This window comes from Periplaneta americana, chromosome 9 (genome assembly GCF_040183065.1).
Source record: "Periplaneta americana isolate PAMFEO1 chromosome 9, P.americana_PAMFEO1_priV1, whole genome shotgun sequence".
Taxonomy (NCBI): domain Eukaryota; kingdom Metazoa; phylum Arthropoda; class Insecta; order Blattodea; family Blattidae; genus Periplaneta; species Periplaneta americana.
The window spans coordinates 104,260,252-104,282,807 of record NC_091125.1 but is presented as its reverse complement, the minus strand read 5'-3'; the positions used below and the strand labels follow the sequence as shown (position 1 = coordinate 104,282,807).

The window sequence follows — 22,556 nt, the reverse complement described above, 5'->3', positions numbered from 1 at the left end:
CATACATACATACATACATACATTTTAATAAAAAAAAACAGAAATTATTCCAGAAATCCCACGTAAATCTGCAGCAGCAAAATTCAGACTGCTTACAGAAAACGATTATTTGACCAAACACTTAAATAAAATAGGAATTTACACAAATCCAAATTGCCCTCTATGCAACAAAGAAGAAGAAATGACTGAAGATCATCTACAAACCTGTGAAGTTCTACCTGATGGATCCACTACAGAGAAATATTGGAGAGCAAGAACGCTAATGGCTTCGTTACCAAAGCCCGGCATTAGATGACTACATACATACATACATACATACATACATACATAGGCCTACATACTTACGTTAGATCAGTGGCGGCTCGTGAACTTGTGGATTGGGAGAGCTGCAGTAGATTTCGGTACATACAAATTTCACTTCTTGATACCATTACTAATAAGTATAGGACAAAAATAAATGCACTACATATCGAAAAACCAATACTTTCTCACTTAGTTGGGAGATGTCTGTGGTATCATTTTCTAATCGCTAAAAAAAACTAATACCATCGATTTCAGTCTGAATTTCTGATCGGCAGACACTCAACTTGCTATCTACCAGTTCATTCTGAATTGTCTTAGAATTGCCTTTAAACAGTGGCATGTTCCAAATGATTTTTGAGAGGCTCGTTTAGATTACTCACGGACTGTAACCCACAAAATACACCAGAGTCCTTCGAATCGTTTTTTCATCATGTCCCCTAAGGGGAAGTTCTTATTGGCCACAAAATTTGATACAATCAATTTTTTTTTTAAATAATTTCACGATTTTTTCTCACTTCTTGATTATGTTTGAGAATGTTTGTTCTGTTCGTTTCACTTAATTGCGCAGCAATATTAGTTTTTATTTTAATGTACCGAAGTACATATGATATTTCCATGCAGATATTCTGCGTCATCATACGATGAAAGAGTAATGGAACGGAGAAAAATTCTCTCCGGCGCCGGGATTTGAACCCGGGTTTTCAGCTCTACGTGCTGATGCTTTATCCACTAAGCCACACCGGATACAACTCCGACGCCGGATAGAATCGTCTCAGATTAAGTTTCAACTCTTGGGTTCCCTCTAGTGGCCGCCCTCTGCACTACGTCATAGATATCTATGAACGCAGGACCGAAGTCCACACATGTGCTGAGGTGCACTCGTTATGAGTGACTAGTTGGCCGGGATCCGACGGAATAAGCGCCGTCTTAAATCACGAAGTGATTTACGCATATCATATATATTATTTTAATGTACCGAAGTACTCCGGTACATTAAAATAATATATATGATATGCGTACTTCGGTACATTAAAATAATATATATGATATGCGTAAATCACTTCGTGATTTAAGAGGCGCTTATTCCGTCGGATCCCGGCCAACTAGTCACTCATAACGAGTGCACCTCAGCACATGTGTGGACTTCGGTCCTGCGTTCATAGATATCTATGACGTAGTGCAGAGGGCGGCCACTAGAGGGAACCCAAGAGTTGAAACTTAATCTGAGACGATTCTATCCGGCGTCGGAGTTGTATCCGGTGTGGCTTAGTGGATAAAGCATCAGCACGTAGAGCTGAAAACCCGGGTTCAAATCCCGGCGCCGGAGAGAATTTTTCTCCGTTCCATTACTCTTTCATAATATTAGTTTTGCCTAACATAGCCAATGAAACAACATATTTCAGGTGAGATTGCGAAGATTCGTGCTTTTTAATTTCTAGGGGCAAATGTCCCAAATCTGTCCACCACTCCTAGTCCATTCAGTATCACCACCGAAGAGGAGGCAACCACAAATGCTCCGCGTAAATGTCATTATTATACTTCCTTACATATATGCACTATTTCGGCTGGAAGAAGCTCGAGTAAGATTTAACTTGGGTAACGAACGACCTTTTAATTTCACTTCATTACATCAATTTTCTCCGCAAGGGAAAGTTGAGGAAAATAAAATTAATATTCTGTAATTCACACACACTCATGCTTGCACATTTGCACTGGTTAAGTTACGGTACTAAGACGTCACACCAAAGCAACACTCAGATAATATACTGATGGTCAACAATTTTCTAAAACTGGAAAAGAAGTCTCTTTCGTATTTTACGTGCTGTATCAAAAGGATTATACTCAAGGATTCGTATTTTACGTGCTGTATCAAAAGGATTACGTATAATCAAAAGGATTATACATACATACACACACACCCACCATTTTGAGTTAAAGCAAATATTAGGTTCTGCTGGAGGCTGGATAGATACGTAATAATAATACAGAAGAGAATATTAATTTCGTTATATTAACTCGGTAAGATTCTACAACAATAAGTATGTGAAGAGAAAATAAAAATTTTGTCATTAAGTTTCAAGGGAATAGAGAATCCATTTGACGTAGCATTACAATAGCGGTGTGGGAGTGGAGGAAAGATTTTCCCTTGTCGCCTGGCTCTGCAAGTCACTGCAGAGAAATATGGGTTTTAAACAGCGGCAGTTTCCCTCTACTTCCCTTCACCCCTCTACCCCCTACCTAGCAAGACACACTCTCTATGATCTGTCCCACCCTGCAGAGCCCAGAACGACTTTGAATGCAGTGTCAATTCCAGTACAGTCGACGCGCAAAAAGATAATGCATAAGATAATAGTACATATTCCCGACCAGATGAAATATAAAGCAATTTACCAATAAAAGCTGTAACAATTTTTCTACAAATTAAAATAAATATTATTATTATTTTCCTGTCAAAGCAGGGAGTGCTGCAGCTCCGCAGCTCTTATGGACGAGCCGCCCCTGCGTTATGTGCATGTATGTATGCGGATATTCTGAGAATGCTATAGACAATACTTCGGAATTTCTTTCCATAAGTACGAACTCAAAGAAAGATAAGAGAAAGTCAGATCTAAGAAAAATGAAATATAGCAATTACGTACAGTATATGAAAATGGAACCGGCAGGTGCCTAACATGTGATGAAGCAAGATGTCGAAGCAAAGTACCACTTAATGGAGATGATGTGAGATTGAAATTAAACACACGTACATTACCACCGTCATGAGACTGAAAGAAATGTTAATCTGGATACTAAATTTTAAGACTCCAGATCATGATTTCTACTTACTTTGTAAGGCCCATTCCGATCCTCTCACTGCCGCCTTTCCTACGTTCAAAGCATGATTCTGACATGCCGCTGACAGTCCAGTTGTTGGGAGTGGTTGTAAATTTCTGTAAGTATATGAATTATTTATTATTTCATTTCATATTAAGCAGAGAACTACATTCAAATGAAAATAGTGACGTAGCAACTTCTGTCCAAGGCTTTATAACATGATAATAGCTAAATTCCCAAACATAGAATTTGCTAATGCTCCTTATTAAAAAAATCAATTAAAATTACTGATTAGGGAGAAAATTTAAAGTTCAATTATCGTGATATTGTGTTTTTCTTCTTCTTTTTTCTTCTTTTTTACTTTGTTATTTAATAAAATGTCTTAACATAAGTGGAATGCCTTAACATATGCCTGTAACTTACTCTTTCTGGGGGTGCTAGAGTGTTTTATATATAAAAAATAAATATGTATCTTTGCTCTGACAATAAAATATTATGATTATTGTTGTTGTTGTTATTATTATTATTATTATTATTATTATTATTATTATTATTATTATTATTATTATTATTATTATTATTATTATTATTATAGAAATATTTGATCATGGTAATGTAAATTGCTGTTATATTATTTTCACAATTTTTCTACACAAACCGTAAATATTTTTTGTAATATTCAACTCCTTTCTAAAATGTAATTGTGTTGTTTGTTGTAATTTAACCATTGGAATGCATGTTCTCCAGTTGTTGTTATTGTCACAGTTATATAGACCCTACTTTATTTGTATCATTGTTGTTCATTTTAATATTTTATTAATTTGTTGTATCACTGTGCTGGACTTTCATTAGCCAATAGTCGTTGTCCAGCACATAAATATGAATAAATAAATAAAAATTATTATTATTATTATTATTATTATTATTATTATTATTATTATTATCATGAATTCATTATCACTGTTGTTGCTGTAATGTCCTCTTCTTCTCTTTCTTCTTGTATTTGATTAATATGTGTTCTATAGTGTTCTATGATCCTGTCGATTCTCTATTTAACTTCAATGTAATTTGTATTATTTTTGTCGCTGCTTAAATTTGTTATATTTGTATGTGCTATCTGACAGGTTGGAAGAAAAGGCCTTATGGCTTTAATCCCGTCAGATTAAATAAATAAATTTTGATAAAATATATCTATCACAGCCCACCCGAATCATACGCAGCTTAAGTCTTTAATTTGCACATATTAAATGGTTTCTCCACTTACGCATATTCTGTTCACACTGACGTCGATTACCAAGCGGCAGTAATTTGAACGTTGTTGTATCAGTGGCCATAATCGGAGGAAAAAATAATACATCTGTTTTTAATGTGTAATATATCTTTCGATTATCTTTCTCGGTTCGTTTCTGTGTAGTAGCACTGCTCTTCTTCTATATCTAATTTAATTTCTTCATCCCTGCATTATCGATTCAAGTTCTTATAGACCCTCCTCTAGTACGCTTTTCATGACGGCATCTATCGTAACACACTTCTCGATATCATATGTATAAGTTTCTTATTTAACGACGATGTATCAACTGCTAGTTTTTAAGGGTCTATGGAATAGGTGATAGCGAGCGGTATTTGCCGAAATGAGGTCGAAGATTCGCCATGTTATTACGTGACATTTTTCTCACAGTTGGAATGACGTCGAAGAAAACCCGAGCAGGTGATGAGCGCGAGCGGGAATTGAACCCGTGGCCGAGTTCAACTTCAGATGAGTAGGCAAAATGCTGTTCTCTTTCATTCTTATAAAACCGGAGGTACCAACTATTTGACTGTTATACAAATTGTATTCTACGTTCGTTCGGAGAAAAAACCAGGAGAAGGGATGCAATATGTAAGTAAGCTACCGAAGCAGTGGTGGTTGTTTCACAACTCGACACGCGACTACTATATTAAACCGCCAGTGAACGGGTCGTGAAAAGTTACGTAACTGCACGGGTTGGGTCTCGTAGGCCCATTTCCTAAATATGAAAAATATATATTTATTTGAGTCATATAATAATATTATTATTCTCATATACAGTTATTTATTCTTTAGTCAACTGTCCGAAGACAAGTTTGAACCTCATAAGTAACACCAATAAGGCATCACTCATGAGGCAACTAGGCCAGGAGATAATGTGGTAGGATGGCCAGATCCTTTCCACCCCTATACAGTTAACATTATAAATTTGTGAATTTCAGAAATTTCAGAATAGTATAATCTATAACAATTGAGTTATGTTTTTTTTTTACCAATACAGTAATATACAATTTGTGCCTTGTGTCTTTTCTTGCACTGCATTTAAAATGATGTCCAATGTAGGGGATATGTGATTGTTGTAACATTGATAAATGGTGCGCCGTATTATATCACGTCCGAAATCATTAAGTTTCTTGAATTTCGTAACTGTTTGTAATGCAGTCTGAATTTTCTTTTGGGAGCGTTATACTTGATTATATTGATGGAAATTATTTTCTTCACTAATGATCTTGAAACACCCGTAGGGCGAATAGTTTTAGCAATTGGGGAATCACATATTTTGCCTTCTCCTTCACTGAAAAATAGGTATACATTTTTTTTATAATATGTGGAGCTTGTCTCATCTAATGAATGATCTTTTCTAACAGGATAAGTACGATCATTACAATTTATTGCTATCGTCATCACTGTGTTGTTCACTCTCAAGAGACTCCCATGGTCGCTACATGTTTCACCAATTTCAATGTACACTGTGAAAATTAAAGAAATAATGCAAACTACGTGCAGTCCAAGTCGTTACAGAACTGGAAACTATGTTGTGTTTACCTCTGCGCGGGACGAAGGAAACAGCAGTAACTTGTGTGGCCTTCTGCTTTCAGCCCCCATTCCCTGGTTTTTCTCCGAGCGAACATACAGTAGATTTTACTCCCATCCTTTCTCTATTGGAAAATATTTTTAATAAACAAGCAGAATACCAAATGGCTAACAAACTTGTGTTTATTTTCCAAAGCTTTATTGTTGCGTCATAAAGTTTGGAAGGCTTTGTTTTGGCACAGAATAATTAAATACCGTTCTTCTTACATTCCACAGCCGCTTTCATAATTTGTTTGTCAATTGTATTAATTTCACTGCAGTTACTTTGTAAAAACCCTATGATGTGAAATAATGCCAAAGATAAATTAAAATTCTCTCATAAGTACTCACTTAAACATGGTTTCTGCTTCTCTCTGGTACCACTAGGTGTAATTTGAAAGCCACGACAGAATAACATTTCTACGTTTCGTATTTAGATTTTAGGTTATCACTTAGCACACATACTGATAACGTAAAACTTTAACAAAGCAAAATGACGTTATCAATACCCTCCCGTTGCTCGAAAACATCATTACAACATGACAAATACGTTCATGGCCACTTTTAATTGGTGTTTCATGAGTTTAGAAATAACTTGTACAGCAATATAGAGAAAATTCAAGTCCAACATTGACTAAGAAAGAAAAACTAATGCTGGTACAATTTTCCATTTTGAAAGAGGATGAATTTTATGGGCAAAACTTACACATTGAAAACTCTTCTTTATTTTCTCTCACACTTTTGAAATTGTTTTATAAGTAGACTTGTTCTTTAAGGGAAATGTCTTAATATTAAATGTTAACTCTGATAATTTTCATTATGCTTACTATATAGAAACGAAAACAATATACAAGTTCAAGTTAAAATTAAAACTATTTGTTGTTTAGTCAACTGTCCGACGACAAGTTGAAACCTCATAAGTTAAGGAATATTTAACAAATCAAAAATTATTAGCTCTTCTTCTAGCACTCATAGTTCTGAAGATGATGATGATGATGATGATGATGATGATGATGATATTGTAGTAGTGGGAGTGATTGTAGTAGTGGTAGTGATGATAGTTGTAGTTGTGGTAATGGTATTGGTAATGGTGGGAACGTCATTGAATTTCGAACAGAAAGAATAAACTCCGAATTAAGTGGGTTGACTTAGACAGTATTATTATTCTGTAAAATTTAAGCCATTTTAAATAATATTATGAGGGCTCTACCAGGCTTTAAAGTTGAACTAGGCCTACATAATAGTACATTATGCAACGAGCCTATAATGGTAGTAATTAAGAAGCGAGCATGTTTATGAAACGAGCGCAAGCGAGTTTCATAATTTTCATACGAGCGTCTTAATTACCATTATAGTCAAGTTTCATACAACTTTTTATGCTCGACCATATTTCTAACTTGAAATTATTCATAAGTATTCATGTTATTCTTATCTGACTGAGGAGCGAAACTGACCTTGTGCAATACCTCGTAAATTGTGAGATGTGCGCAGACGCGAAAGTATTGATTTTTTCCGAGAAACAAATGTCGACATTGACCTTGATATAATCTAGAGAGTAAAATAAACATTAATCTTGATATAACCTTGAAATTGAATTAGACATTGAAAAAGGAGATGACAAATTGAATTTATTTGAATATTATTTACAATTAACGCTAATTATTATAGTAACAGAACAAGTTATCTTTCGATTGCATATCCGAGAATAATCGATACTTGCGCTTTCATATTGATACAATGGTATTTTCTGATTGGTGGAACACCTGAATTTTAATGAATAGATGTACTTTAATGAGGTCCATTAAAGGGCTGCTACCAGGTGTATAATTACTACATTTCGGCATGGTCGAACATAAAAATATTTAAGTAAAAAACGCGTTTCTTTCAATTTTCGTAATTGTGAACGAGTTAATAATAATTAGTCTCATCATGTTCAGTGTTGAATCTATTTGAATCCTTTTCATTCAACTGTTGCGATTATATAAAAACCAATGGGGAATGGTTCATAAATATCAAATTCAGGTGCTTCTTCCTACTGTGGCAAAAACATGCGACCGACTTGGTGTTTCCGGTTGTACAACTACAACTATTACATCGACTCTACTGCAAGACGCAGGGATAGTCGCAAAACAAAATACAGTTTCCTTTATTTACAAGTAAAGTTCGACGGCCTCGTCGAAGAAATTGTTCCAATTTACAAAGTAATGTTACAACTTAAAACGTGAAAGGATTGGTAGAAAAGATAAAGTACTGACCATAAGAAAATGTCAAAAATAATTATTAATGTACATTTCTTCTTGCCTCTAATGTTAAAAGAATAATATGTCAGTGCTTGTTTACTGCTGAACCGCCGAAACCCCGTTCCGACAACGTTTTGTTATATTTTTTTTTATCTACGAACCGAGAAATGTTCAAATTTCGCTCCGCCAATATATTGTGAAGCTTCTCTCAACTCAACTTCAATATCTCTCCGCTGAGATCATTCCTGCCAGTTAGCACCATGAAGAGCCTGCTTTTTATTAGAACTGTTAGCCTTCCTCTGATCAACTTCAATCTTGATAAGTATATAAACCTTGGTTGCTAAAAGGCCGTCATGCTGCAACAGGCATCACAAGGAAAGAACGTAAAGCAAAGGAGAAAATCCTGAAGAAATATCTATGCTGTCGAAAATCCTCTAAAACGTGGTGTACCTGTAACTAATTTAGTGAAAACCTTTGTTGCAAACCAATAAATTATTTTTTTTAGCCCAAATTGAGTCAGTTTATACTGGTATGAATTTAATTTGTGTTTCTTCTGAAAAGTGCATTAAGATATGAAAATAAATAAGGTGTAATTATGTTTAAACGTGATTTTTTGGGAATCCGGCCATTTATCCATGAATATTTCACACAAGGGACAATTCACCCAAGAAAATTCATCCAAGAATATTAATCCAAAGATAATTTGCCCAGCATATTCCATTCTTACCCTCACCCTAGGAACATTCATCCAACAATATTCCCATATCCATATGCATTGTAATATGGCAATATTTATGTTTTCTATAGTACAGTTTTAAATTTGCAGTTGCTCATAAATCAGGTCTAATGGGTAGCCAGGGAGAATAGAATGAAATTATCTTGGTCCACAAAGGATATCTATACAACTTGCACTCAAAAAATTCTAACAGAACTAAATTGTATTGGACTTGTAGAAGAAAACCAAATTGCACGAAATGGGTTATTACTACAGCGCCGGAGCTAACTTACAGGTTTTGAATTTTGTTGATCACGATCATCCACCATCGCTAGAAGAAGTGGAAGCCTAAAGCATTGTATTAAGCTAAAGAGAGCTGCAGAGAATGGACTTGTTGCGGGTCCAGCGCAAATTATCCAACGTTTGCTAGATGGTGTACCATCAGGAGTGCTCCCGTTCCTTCCTTTGCGTAAGTCACTAAAAAGGAACATGAATAAAAGACATTAGAGGAAATTTCCTCAAACCCAAAGTCACTATCAGATCTTTATCCTTTACCGCAGAATTCCGAATAACAATAAACGGTGAACAGTTTTTTATGTTTGACAGTTTTAATGACTATGACAGTGATGATGAAGACGATTTTGATCGAATAATATTTGCTTCGAAGTCCCACCTACAAAAGCTGTTGCGTCGAATCAGAGAACCACAAAAAAGGAATTACCAGAACCTGAATGGTAGGCTGCAGAACATTCCATCCTGGTATGATTACAAATATGATGGTAATATTATTGGATATCTGCGTACTTGTGGTCATAATATGGCAATGTAAATTATGGTGTTTGACAGAACTACAAAATTCATAATGTAATACATAAATCTAATAATAAAATTATACATTTGGGACAATTTTCTTTGGTTGAACTTTCCTTTGGATTAATAATTTTGGACAAATTATCCAATGGACGACTATTCCGAGGATGAAAATGCTCCTGGGCGAATTGGCACCAAACCTCTTTTTCTAAACTCCGTTTAGGCCTTGAATTCTCAGTGCACTAGACAGTAATCATCTCCCAATTCGCTCCAATAAATTTTGCACAGAGTTCCACCACATTTTTCTCTAGAAAAAAGCAAAGCTAATTATTACCATCCCCTACTTGTCTCTGTATGAGTTTCCTCTGTCATTGGGAAAGGGTATTTAAATAAATATTAATTATCTTTTTCTTTTCTTTAAAATCACCTGCAATTGAAATATAGCTTTAATATTTATGTAATTGTTATCTTTACTTGTCTTTAAATATACTATTCATTTGAAAATGGCTGTCAAGTAAGTAATTTTCTCCTTAACCCTGAGTATCCTTTTCATTTAACAAGTGGTATTATAATGACTAATTGTCATTTTTTATTCTATCTTAATGTCCTCTATTTTCAACTTCTTCCATTTCCTGGCACTCAGAAAAATTGAGAACATCATTAGATATTAAAGTCCAATAATTCCTATTGCAATGTGTTTTGAGACATCAGAATGGTGTCTTCTGTTAGTGTGCTAAAAATAATCATTGAAACGTTGCTTTCCAACTTCGCATTTGTTTCGAAGAACAATATTCACACCCACCTTCCTAACCTTGCCATAGTAATTATTAAAGCCTGGTATGACACTGTACTTCTTAGACAATACCTCAGTCGTGTATACGAATGCAAACAAAAGTTTACTTGTAATTACTCTAAACTTAGTGATAATATTCTTCTGTAAAGGACATTGCTATCAGATGGATTGAAATTTACGTAACTGTTGAAACATGCCGGGGAATAACAGAAAACAATCCAGCTAATATTACTAGAAATTGTTGTGAAACTTCTTATTTTATCATTGCTAATGACGGCTTAACCCTGTTTCGTATATTTAACTTCTTTCACTGGCTGATATTAGTTCAGCTGTTATTGTTGTACTTCCATATGAAGAGTTCACTGCAAGAATGATGGATGTCACTTTCTTATCGAAAATGAACCAAGACTGTCAATGCATAGCTTAAGACATATAGAATGTGCATAGAGAGTTATATGGCATTAACACTGATAGTCATTGTCCAGTAATGATCGGAAATCACAGTTAAGCTTTGAGCGCTAAGCATTTCAAACTTTCAATTGCCTCTCCTGCAAAATGTATTCCAAATGACATCCATCATTCTTGCAGTGGACTCTTCATATTTAACAACCTTATCCAATTACAGAAGCTGTTAAGAGACGATGATATGATTATGGTGTAAATACATCAATGACGATGTAAAGAGGTAAAAATAAAACTAGGCGCTCGGACGAAACTTATTCCCAGTGATGACTTCAGACTATTTTCCCAACGGAGCATTTACCATAAATTAATATATCTGACTCGATGAAGTTAATAATAAATAGAAAATTCTTCTTCTTCTTCTTCTTCTTCTTCTTCTTCTTCTTCTCCACTTCATGGATTAGGCATCTGCCTGTTCAGACTTCCCAGTTGATCTCGCCAACGCTTCTTGAATCTTCCACTATCTCTCACTCCCATTGGTTTGCATCCAAGGCCAATTTATGGAGTCTTGTATCTGATATTCTATTTAGGCTATACAGAATGTTAAGAAAGAAGTATCCAATAGTTTAGGAGGTGCTAATATGCATCAAAACAAGAAAAAAATGTCTAATAAACATGGGTCCTACAACACATACTTTCTGAGATCTGAACACTTTTTCATGGAAGGTGCTCAATGTGACGTCCATTTATGGCAATGCATTCCTCTGCCCTTCGGCGTAAGGAATTACGCACTCTTTTAAATTGACCCGGTTGTTCTTGATAACCAAAAGTCTAGGGCAGCCGTGTCGAAAATGTGACTCACGAGCACATTGTGGCTCGCAATGATAGCTGTGCATTTCTATTACTTCCTGCCTTCTCCAACCCCAACCCTCTCACTCACTGGAATCAAACTCCGTTCCATTTGCTTATTTGCGAGTAGCGTATCGTCCAATGTCTCTCGAAACCAATGTACCTCTGCAAAAACGAAAGTCAATATGATGAGAATATTAAATGTATGATTTGTTCACAAGTATTACGAGGAAACGGTTGTATAACATAAAACGGCATTATACTGCATGTCACTCATGAAACATTAAAAGGTGAATTATTATTATTATTATTATTATTATTATTATTATTATTATTATTATTATCTCTGTACGTCGATCCTTTTCCAGCAAATGTACGAATAATGCCGTTAGATATTCAATTTAAACTCACAGATTTACAATGTGATGTTAAATGAAAGCTAGATGTAAGGACTTGACAAATGTTGAACTTTCAAATCTTTACCAAAAAATAAATATCCGAAGTGTCGTTCTTTCGCTTGCTCTGTTGAAGCCATGTTCGCTACATCTTACGTTTGTGAAAAATTATTTTCAACAATGAAAATATTAAAAACCAAATTTAGATCACGACTGACAGACAAATACCTTCGTGATCAATTACGACTGGCAGTAAGTGACATAATTCCTGATTTTAAAACTATCGCAGAGACATTTTGAAGACAGTTAATTTTAGGTTGTGATAATGTGTCCTATGTTTTCTTGTTAATTTATTTCTTCGTTACATGTACTAAACATTAGTTTGTAACCTTATACTGTATAAAATTGTATTTAAGTGTTTGACGTAAGGAAAATGAAATCCGTTAATAAGTCAGACAGTTGCTTCACTTCCCCTTCGGGTGTCCGCCTCCTTCTATAGGTGCTATGCACGTTGCAGGTTACACAGTGGCTCGGCGCACGATGACATTTTCGCCACGGCTGGTCTAGGGGATTTAGATTTGAGGAACGAGCAGGCCAAGGTGTGGGGCCTCACCAATCAATCCAGCGGTCCTGAAATATCAGCGTCAGGTGTTCAGCGGAAAAATGTGCTGGTGTGCCATCATGCATGAACCACATCTGTAGTCTTTGCTGACATGGCACATACTCCAGCAAAGTAGGCAATACATTAATTAGAAAATCCTGATAACGATTCCCAGTTAATCTCTGTTGTAGCACGTATGACCCTTAAACTATCGCCAAGAACGCCTACCCATACGTTGATTGAGGCTCGGTGCTGATGGCTTGTTTCTTCAAGTGCATGAGGATTTTCATCAGCCCACATGCTGATTACGAAAACTCACAACACCATCTCTGCTGAACCCCGCTCATATCTGCAACCAAACTTTTCTTTTCAGTATTCCTTGCGACGTATCAGTATTCCATGCCAGGGGTATCAACTACGGTATGACTATCTGGTAGTCTGCTGTAATGTAAGGCAGAAAAATGCATTGCCATAAATGGATGTCACATTGAGCACCTCGTGTGAACAAGTGTTCAGATCTCAGAAAATATGTGTTTTAGGATCCATGTTTATTAGAATTTTTTTTTCTTGTTTTGATGCATACTATCACATTCTAAAATATTGGATACTTTTTTAACACCCTGTATGTTGTAACCACTTGTCACGGTAATCTTTTATTGTATCTTTTATGGCACAGATGTTTTGTTCGTTTCTTGTTTATTGATTTCTTAGTTAGTCTAGTCTTATGCATCCTCTTGTACTACTCAGAAATCTCATTTCCGCACTTTGTATTTTGCTTTCAGATTTCTATGTAAATACCCATGTTTCGGAACCGTAGAGCAAAGTGGGTACAGCCATTGTAGAAAATAAGTAGCCAATAAGTAGAAAATTGTACATGGTAATTCATTGTATTTATATGTAGGCACTTTTACCATGAACTGTTTACCTTCGATTTTTCTCAGCTTTCTAAGCTCTTCCTATGTCACACCATTTAGATTTTTAGTTAAGACTGGGAAACTTCTTGTAAGATGGCACATCTACTATGTTACTGTTTTATGCATTTCAAGTAAAAACATTCGTTTTGGCGTGAACCGTTTATATTCGACCTACAAGGAAAGAAAAATTGTAACTTTTGAAATAATTGTTTTTCCTGTAAATATCGATGTCACTGTTGATAGCATAAAACAAAAGACTGTTGTCGTTTTCTCATATACCCATGGCTTACTGTATGGCGTGACTGAATATCGCTTGCACTCACGTGATTTCTTCGCACGCTATAAGATAAGCGCAACTGTCTGGACGAGTCCATTATTACATAAAGATGCATGTATCAGTAGGATTCCAACCAAAATCGATATTTTAAAATTCAAAGGCCTTATCCTTTTCAAATTATTCCATTTTATGAAGCTTATCGATAAAAACAGCGATGGTGTTTGGGTAAAGAAAGATAAGTCATAATAATGAGTTTTGAGATAAATAAATATTAAACTTGTACGAGTGAAAACACAACGAAATCGAAACATTCAACTGTTCGTCATTTTCTGTATAAGGTTCTTAAAAAAATAATCAAGAGTGCCTTATTTTTGACGTGAAACGTCTATGTTCGAAATACGAGAGAGAAAAATTGTAACGCTTTAACACACAAAGTTTACTCTGACGTCACTTGTTATACCATGGAAACAGTAGTGTAAAGGCCCGCTCCCAGTTAGAAGAATCGAATGGAAACGAAACGTCTGTCGACGCTCACATCTAGTGGAATTGAACCGAACTGAAGCGTGTACAAATTAAAATGGATCGCATAATAATTATGTGAAGAGACGGAAAGAGAAGAAATGCATATCCAAAATAAGAAAAGGAAATATCGGATACATGAAGAATTCTCACTTTAGTTGACTATATTCTGGGAGGTGAAACAAAGTTTCTTACTTTGTCGCTGCTTTGGATTTTAATTTCTGCCCGATGTTTCCGTTAATTTACATATTTCGCTTCAAGTATTATCACGGAAATAATTATTATTGCGGTAGTACTTTTCTGTTTTGTCATACAATAGCGGATAATTATGAGCAAAATTTATTAATTTTTCTTCGTTCATACTGTATTATTGAATTGTAATTTTCTATATAGCAATGAATTTCAGTAAACAAATTCCGCTGCCAAAAATGGATATGGCTCATTTGTTTTTTCGCGAAGGCTTCACGAGAACATACGATAACCGAAACAAGAAATTTTGTTCCGGCAGTGGAATAAATATTCTTCCTCATGAATTCTGTTCGTTTCGATTCGTTCGGTTCGGTTTGATTTGACGCGTCGTTTTCTGCTATCTTCCGTTCAAATACATTGTGGAGAGAAATAAAATTCTATTCGATTTCGCTAGGTGGGAGCGGGCCTTAAGACGTGTGAAACAGCGAAACTCGAAGTGAGAAAGTGGCCAACAGGCTTGGAGCTCACGTATTCAGTTTCTCTTGGCCCCGAAGTTCCTTGCAAGGACGCGTTTTCGCGTACCTTTTAATGTTCCTCCTCCCATTTCCCTCCTTCCGTGATTTTCCACGTGGACCGTCTTCCTCCATTCTCCACTTAATGTGCCTCGAGGTTTTCTACGCAATAGTGATGGAAATATTGGATATATGGGTTATGTACCACATTAAATAAAATATATACAGTGTTAAAGAAAAAATATATATTATTGTATTTTATTACTTTAATATGAATATAAATGTTTCACGCAATCATTGGCATTTCCCTTATACGAGCTGAAAAACATACAGAGAAAGGCAGCGAAATGTTACCTGACTATGCAGGAAACGTCGGGGAACAGATTGCCCACAATCCATTGCTCGACTCACCGGTAAGCTGTAGCAGCGCGGGCGGGCCAGGAGTTCAGTTTCATAGGCCTAAAATTCCCGAGTGGTGGGGATGGAGTGCGCGGACAACTGGAAGCGTACGGAGTGTTTATTTGAAGAGTGGAATCACAAATAACATAAATAATGTTCAAAAATAAGTGTAGTAATGCAACACTATGTAGTAACGTGCGCTCAACAAACACTTTCCCTGCATAGTGCGGTAACTTTTCGCTGCCTCTCTCTGTGTTTGTGAAAACATGTTCAAAATATCCTTTTTTATTACCTATAACTTCTGCATCATAAAACTAAATGTGCGCGTATGAAAGCTGCAGCGTTCCATACTTTTTACTCACCTTAAATTTTAACAAACACATTAATATGTCGAATAGCGTGTTACAGTACGGTATGGGTATAAATGGAAAGCAACAATTAAATAAATTCATATTATTTATTAAGAAAATGCATTTCTGAATTGTTCAGTCATCTTGAAGGGACACATCAACTTCATTCTGATGACTCAATCTTCGTACTTGTATTTAGCGTGTCAATGGAAACACTTTCTGGCAAATTTCTGTTGCTGGTAAACATTTTTCTGCGATCTGAAATTTTATAAAAGCAGACATTAAAAAAACTCACAAAAGTCTGAAGAAAGCGTTGTGATAAAGTAGTAGGCTGTCTTAAGAAAAATGATAACTACAACCACTATAATTATTGTTATTTAGCGATTAAGTTGATATTACACATTTATCATGAAAAAAATTATCCTTACGAAGTTGACACATACTTTCTGCATAACTTCTCATACTACACCTTTTCACATATAAAGACCACAGGGTGAAAACTTGGTAAGACCGATTTCTTAGTCCAACAACACTGGAATGAGTATAAGTATGCAATGGATATCACTACGTCACGTGTTCTTCAGAAGACACGCTGCATACAAACACAAGTAACGCACACTACAGTATCACTCTAAACAAACTCCTTACACCTAAACACGTACAGTACCAATGTCAGTACATGAATTTAAAAAAGATCTGTATGAAATGATGATGCATACCAATATTCCTTTAATCAAAGTTGAGGACAACCACTTTAAAAATTTTGTTGGAAAGTACACTTGTACACAAGAACAGTACCTGTAGGCCTATTGTAATAGTACTGGTATTTTAAGTTAAATTTTACAGCAAAGAATATTGCAATATTGGCTCAAAAAAAATTTATTCAGGGCAGTACCTGTGTTACAGTTGTACCGGTGTTTTAAGTTAAAATTTTACAACAAAGATTATAAATTTTACAACAAAGATTATTGCGGTATAGACTTAAACATGTTGCGAGTAGTGCCTCTGATATAGTACCATTTCTAAGTTAAAATTTTACATCATAGATTGTTGTAACGTAAGCTTAAACATTTCATTGAGTGTAGTGCCAGTGTAATAATACCATTTTAAGTTAAAAGTTTACAGCAAAGACTACGTTTATTCTTTTGTAGTACACAACACAGCCTTGCTCTTGAAATCATTCTTTTATGTGTGTCCTGTAGTTGTTAACCTGTGGTTGTAGTCTCTTTTGAATTGTACAGCACCACGCGCAAACTCTTCGTCAAGTCACAAACTCCGCACTCACTTAACTTCAAAGGGTAGTGGCTAAGATTCCTGTCTCTAGTGATCAGTGAATCCAGCCTCTTGCGAACATGTAGTGTTAGTTCGAAATACTGACAATAATGAAGACGAAAAACATCAAAGAATCTAATACTTACAATAAGACGTAATTACCTTTTCTATATAATAATTTATCAATCTGCAACATGGGTGATTCAATTGCAAGCGTCATGACAATGGAGACTAGAATTGTCAGCACGAGATTCTCAACAAATTCTCCTGCCTGAAAATCAAAGTAAACGTAAGAAAAGAATAATAAGACTAGAGTTAAGAATCATAAATAAATGCATATTATATTGAAGCATCATACCTGAATTAAACTTGGTAATTACAAGTTTCATAGTTATTTGAGACTATTTACGCATGGTTCTTAGTTCATATATGTATATATTTTGTACGTTAGTGTATATTTCGACTTTAATTGGTAGTAGGTATGCCTAGGTCTATATCCCTTCCATATAGCTATTTGTAACTACTATTTTAGTTAATGTTCCTTTCTACGTTTTCTGAACTATGTAGGACTTGAGGCTTTCCCGACGTTGGATATGGAATAATTTTTCTCTGGTTCTCAGCCAGGTGAATTAAATTGTTGTTGCCAAGCTTTCTGTGGCTAGCTCTGTCGTTTTCTTCAGGGATTGAAGTGTCGTGAGACCATGTCTAGCCGGTATATAAGCGGGAAGCCTTACTGACCACATATATGCCAGTAAGACATGGTCCTATGGCACTTCAATCCCAAAAGAAGATGGCAGAGCTAGTCATCAAAAGCTTGGAAGCAACACTCCAACTCACCTGGCTGAGAACCCGAGAATAATTATTCTATATCCTGCGCCGAAAAAGCCTCAAGTCCTACATAGTTCAGAAAACATCCATGTCTCTTGTAAAACAATGGGGAGTTTACGCCAAATTTGAAAACAAGAGATTCCGCAAAACTAAAAGGCATTTTGATGAACTGGCTCAAGATCGTCTGTCAGATCCTCAAAAAAATATTTTCAAGTAAATGTGTTTAACATGAGATTAGATATTATTGTCAATGAAATCAAAATTAGGTTCAATTGAATGAAATGTTTAAGTGATCCGATCAGTGTACTAACCCCACAGTTTCTGTCAATTGCTAAAGACGAAGAATTGCATAGCAAAGCACAACATTTATCGATATAGTATGTTGAAGACTTAACAGAAGATTTCTCATTTCAGTTACAGTGCTTCAAAAGTGCATTATAAAACTAGATAAAAGCCTAGATCATATATGTAACAGATAGGTCATCGCTATGTTAATGTTAAAATCGTTTGCACTTTGAAGAGAACAACTGCCAGGATCGCCATCCGTCCGCCGTAAACGAACACGAGATGGCAGTACAGTCGCTAATGCAATTCAAATGGGAATTATGGTTAGCCTTATATGCAGATGATACACTAACATACACTGCACATCGTAATGCCGATCTAGCCATTGGTCGACTTCAAAGGCATGTCCACCTTATAGAAGAATGGTTCCAACATTGGCGCTTACTTGTAAATACAATGAACAGTCAAGTCATAGCCTTCAGTAGAACTCGAAGTGTACCACAAACTAAACTAACACTGTATGGTACTGCCCTTGAATTTCAGGATTCTGTTAAGTATCTTGGAATCCATTTGGATAGTCGTCTGTTATGGCATACCGACATTGCAAATACACGAGCAAAAACAATAGCAAGAATAGTACAACTGTATCCCCTTCTAAAAACACGTGCATTGTCAACATCTAAAAAAGTGACAATTTATAAATTCCTGATTAGATCAGTGTTTTTATGTGATTCAACAGTATGGGGATACGCACCTAAGACAACGTTAGATCCCATTCGAGTAGTACAAAATAAAGTGTTACGTGTAATTCATAACAGCGGGTGGTACACAAGAAACGAACAGATACATCAAGATCTAAAAGTGGAAAGTATCCCAGTTATTAGAAGATTCGCTGAAACATTTTATAAGCAGGCACATTCCCACCAAAATGTGTATATATCAAAACTAGGAACTTATAACCCTCAGTACTACACAAGACATCGTACACCTTTGTTCCTCTTCTCATAGTTATCTGTCAAATTTGCTTTCACGCAGTTCATCCTGGTTATGACGGGAGTGCAGCATCATAAATGAACTACCTCTCAGCAATAAGCAAAAAGTAATTGGGAACAGTCGGGAGATCACGCAAGATTTCGATACTGTATCCAAAAAGTTGACGAATTTAAAAAAAAAAGTCGCTAATGCAATTCAAATGGAAATTATGACGTGACTCCCTATGTAACAACTAGATGGCAGCGTAGTAAACCTGACAAAAGATTTTAACGTCAAAGCCTATAAGGCCGACCTATCTGGTGTATATTTGATCTAGGATAAAAGACAAAGCGTCAGTTCGAGAATTGATACACCTCTTGCTAATCGAAAATTACTCGTTAGCGTCAAGTATACCAGACGTTTACACTCCTTTTATTTTATTTTTCTCTCCACCTGTAACTGTTGCGTCAGCTGAGCGATCCTTTTAGAAAATTAAAACTAATAAAACTTATATTTAAAGATAAAACACACATGTTAGGTCAATAATACAGTGTTCATAAATTTGATAAAATACATTAAAGGTGTTATGTTTCAGTTGTATGAACATTAATAAATACAATAAGATTGTTAAAGATATTAGTTATAGTCAGACATGTTTCGGAGATGCTTCTCCATCTTCAGTGACTATTTACCACAACTGTAAAACGAAAACAATTGTAATTAATCTCATGTTTAATTATATTTCAAAAATTAATGACAAATGGAAAAATATAAGATATCTGAATTGTGAGTCTTTCATCCAAAGTCGAATTTTGTCCATTGTTCTTTTAATCATTTTTTAAAATATGATTTGTGTAAACTTTTTTTCATAAGAATGTACATATATCATAAGATGCTAACTCTTTTAAATGTCAGCTCTACTATCATATTTTTATTCAATTTCATTATAGTACCTTTTTATAATCTCTTATATTATTTTTAATTACCATATGAATATATAGAAGACATAATACTATTGGTTATAAATTGTTATATCATTATTATTTTTTAATTTTTCTAGTTATTGAAAGACTTTTATAAAATATCACAATTCAGATATATCTTATATTTTTCCATTTGTCATTAATTTTTTAAATATAATTAAACATGAGATTAATTACAATTGTTTTCGTTTCACAGTAGTGGTAAATAGTCACTGAAGATGGAGAAGCATCTCCGAAACATGTCTGACTATAATATCTTTAACAATCTTATTTTATTTATTAGTGTTCATACAACTGAAACATATCACCTTTAATATATTTTAATAAAACTTATAGTATTTACGTAGCACCATGTCACAAGCGCGATTAAGTGGACTCAGTATTTTAAGTATCGAGTGTGAGAAGACAAGAAGAATTGACGTGAGTGACGTAGTGGAAACGTTTGCCTCAATATTAGACGTCTTCGCCGCTTCCAATGATCCTTAAGGATTATATAAGATTCTACATAACTTATTACAGTGTGCCAGATTTTAGAGGTAAGCGGTGTGTATAGGAAATAATACTACTACCACCACCACCAGTAATAATAATAATAATAATAATAATAATAATAATAATAATAATAGTAATAATACAGGCAAATTTTAATGCCTCGATGTCCTGTCAGCCTATCAAATTTGGTATTTCCCGCGGTCGAAGACGTGCTACTGAACTCATATACTTGAACATGGATCGTTTTGTTAAGGGAGGGGGCCCAAATTAAACTTTGCGGGGGGGGGGAATCTTTCTCCGTTACACCACTGAGGCCTTTGTTATATATTTGATGTATTTAGTTAATTTACATCTTAAAAAGAAGTGAAAAATAAAGTTTACCTTTCCGCTTGCACTGAGGTACACGGGCGTTTTCGTTCCGGCTAGACGTGAAAATACGACGTCATTGTGGAAGATATACATAGCGAAAGCTAGGCGACCTAGTGGCCTCCATACTTTCCAAGACAGAATGGTGTTTGCTATACCTGGTAACAAAGAATAATTTCAGTACGTTATTGCTGATTTGATATTTGTAGTCTTCAAATTCGTACGAGCTTTCTGTGTTTTTGCATCGAGTAAAGACATCCAAAGTTTCGGAGCTACGTAGCTCCAATATCAGTTAAGGCAGGTAAAGAGATAGTCTACCTGTCGGATCTGCTTGCTCTCTCGTTACTATAGAACATGTGTTCCAATTACAGTAGCATACATGATTATAACTAACATGCAACTAGAAGTTAATATATCATGAAACTATTGCTATGTGTATATATATATATATATATATATATATATATATATATATATATATTGTTAAGATACACATTTAAATATTTAAGCATGGTAAAGTACGAATCAGTTCTAATAATTCTTAACAGTACTTCAGTCATTGGCATTAAGTAATGCTTTACATAACTTTTTCTTGTCCATATTGTATGATAACGAAAAATCTAAATCCTGTTTATATGATAGACGATTGTATGATCGAAGCATTAATAAAAGTGGAGATATTTTATGAGATTGTGTTTTTGATGTCTGCAAATAAAAGAGAGATCGCTTTCTCAAATTTGTTTTACCAATATTGAAACTAATTAACTGTAGAAGATCAGGGTTGTCTATTAAACCATTTATGGTTTTGTACAAATACGTTTGTTGTGCTGTTATCCTACCCGTCGCTGGGGATTGTTAAATAAGATAAAGACTTTGGTATCAATTTTGTATAATATTCTCTACTGTCTATCTCTGTATTTAAGGTAATATTCCTACAGAGAGGTTAGTATCGTTCGGAGTCGTCAATGTGTGACTCCTTATTGTGAGAGTTCAGGCGTAATTGCGGAGTGAATAAGACACCGAGAGGCGCTGAATCACGCTAGTCAGTTTAGTTTAGAATTTCATAGTAAGTTGACGTGTTACTCAGCTCCGTACCAGAATTGTTATCATTGTGAATAATGTCCATAGTTTGTTATGTCATGATATAAGTATAACCTAGGAGGGAGTTCTCAAACTATGGTACCTACGCGGAAGTTTGGTAGATATGAAGTGCGTCTTTAAATATGTAAAATACACAATTGCTTCATTCTAAAGTGCGCCACAAATACTCACGCTTCAGTATACAATTAGGCTAAATGTCAATTTCTTAGTTCCAGTGTTGACGACAATAACGAGTGTCCTTTGTTTTCGGCCACTGTATTTTCATTATTAGCCTACCAAAACGTAAATGTCGATTTTTGCTTATGTTGAAAGCTT

At 35.1% G+C, this 22,556-nt stretch overlaps 3 protein-coding genes across 6 annotated transcripts in view; 1 reads left to right on the top strand and 2 right to left on the bottom strand.

Annotated features, from left to right (window-relative positions):
- The window catches only part of LOC138706334 (nose resistant to fluoxetine protein 6-like), a 44,437-nt gene extending 38,005 nt beyond the window's left edge, over positions 1-6,432 (bottom strand). The window contains exons 1-2 of the mRNA XM_069835471.1: positions 6,329-6,432; positions 3,130-3,233 (exon numbers count right to left, since the gene is read on the bottom strand). Coding sequence (XP_069691572.1) covers positions 3,130-3,233; positions 6,329-6,336 — 112 coding nt within the window. The 5' untranslated portion in view covers positions 6,337-6,432. The remainder of the gene's footprint in view (positions 1-3,129; positions 3,234-6,328) is intronic.
- Bap111 (Brahma associated protein 111kD) overlaps positions 1-22,556 on the top strand; it is a 643,372-nt gene that overhangs the window by 470,603 nt on the left and 150,213 nt on the right. The gene's annotated exons all lie outside the window — the stretch shown is intronic.
- The window catches only part of LOC138706340 (nose resistant to fluoxetine protein 6-like), a 56,023-nt gene continuing 49,322 nt past the window's right edge, over positions 15,856-22,556 (bottom strand). Inside the window, exons 12-14 of one of the 2 annotated variants that reach the window (XM_069835497.1) lie at positions 21,156-21,298; positions 17,377-17,485; positions 15,856-16,200 (exon numbers count right to left, since the gene is read on the bottom strand). In XM_069835497.1, the coding sequence (XP_069691598.1) occupies positions 16,106-16,200; positions 17,377-17,485; positions 21,156-21,298 (347 nt within the window). In that variant the 3' untranslated portion in view covers positions 15,856-16,105. The remainder of the gene's footprint in view (positions 16,201-17,376; positions 17,486-21,155; positions 21,299-22,556) is intronic. The other variant, XR_011333970.1, reaches the window with a different exon arrangement.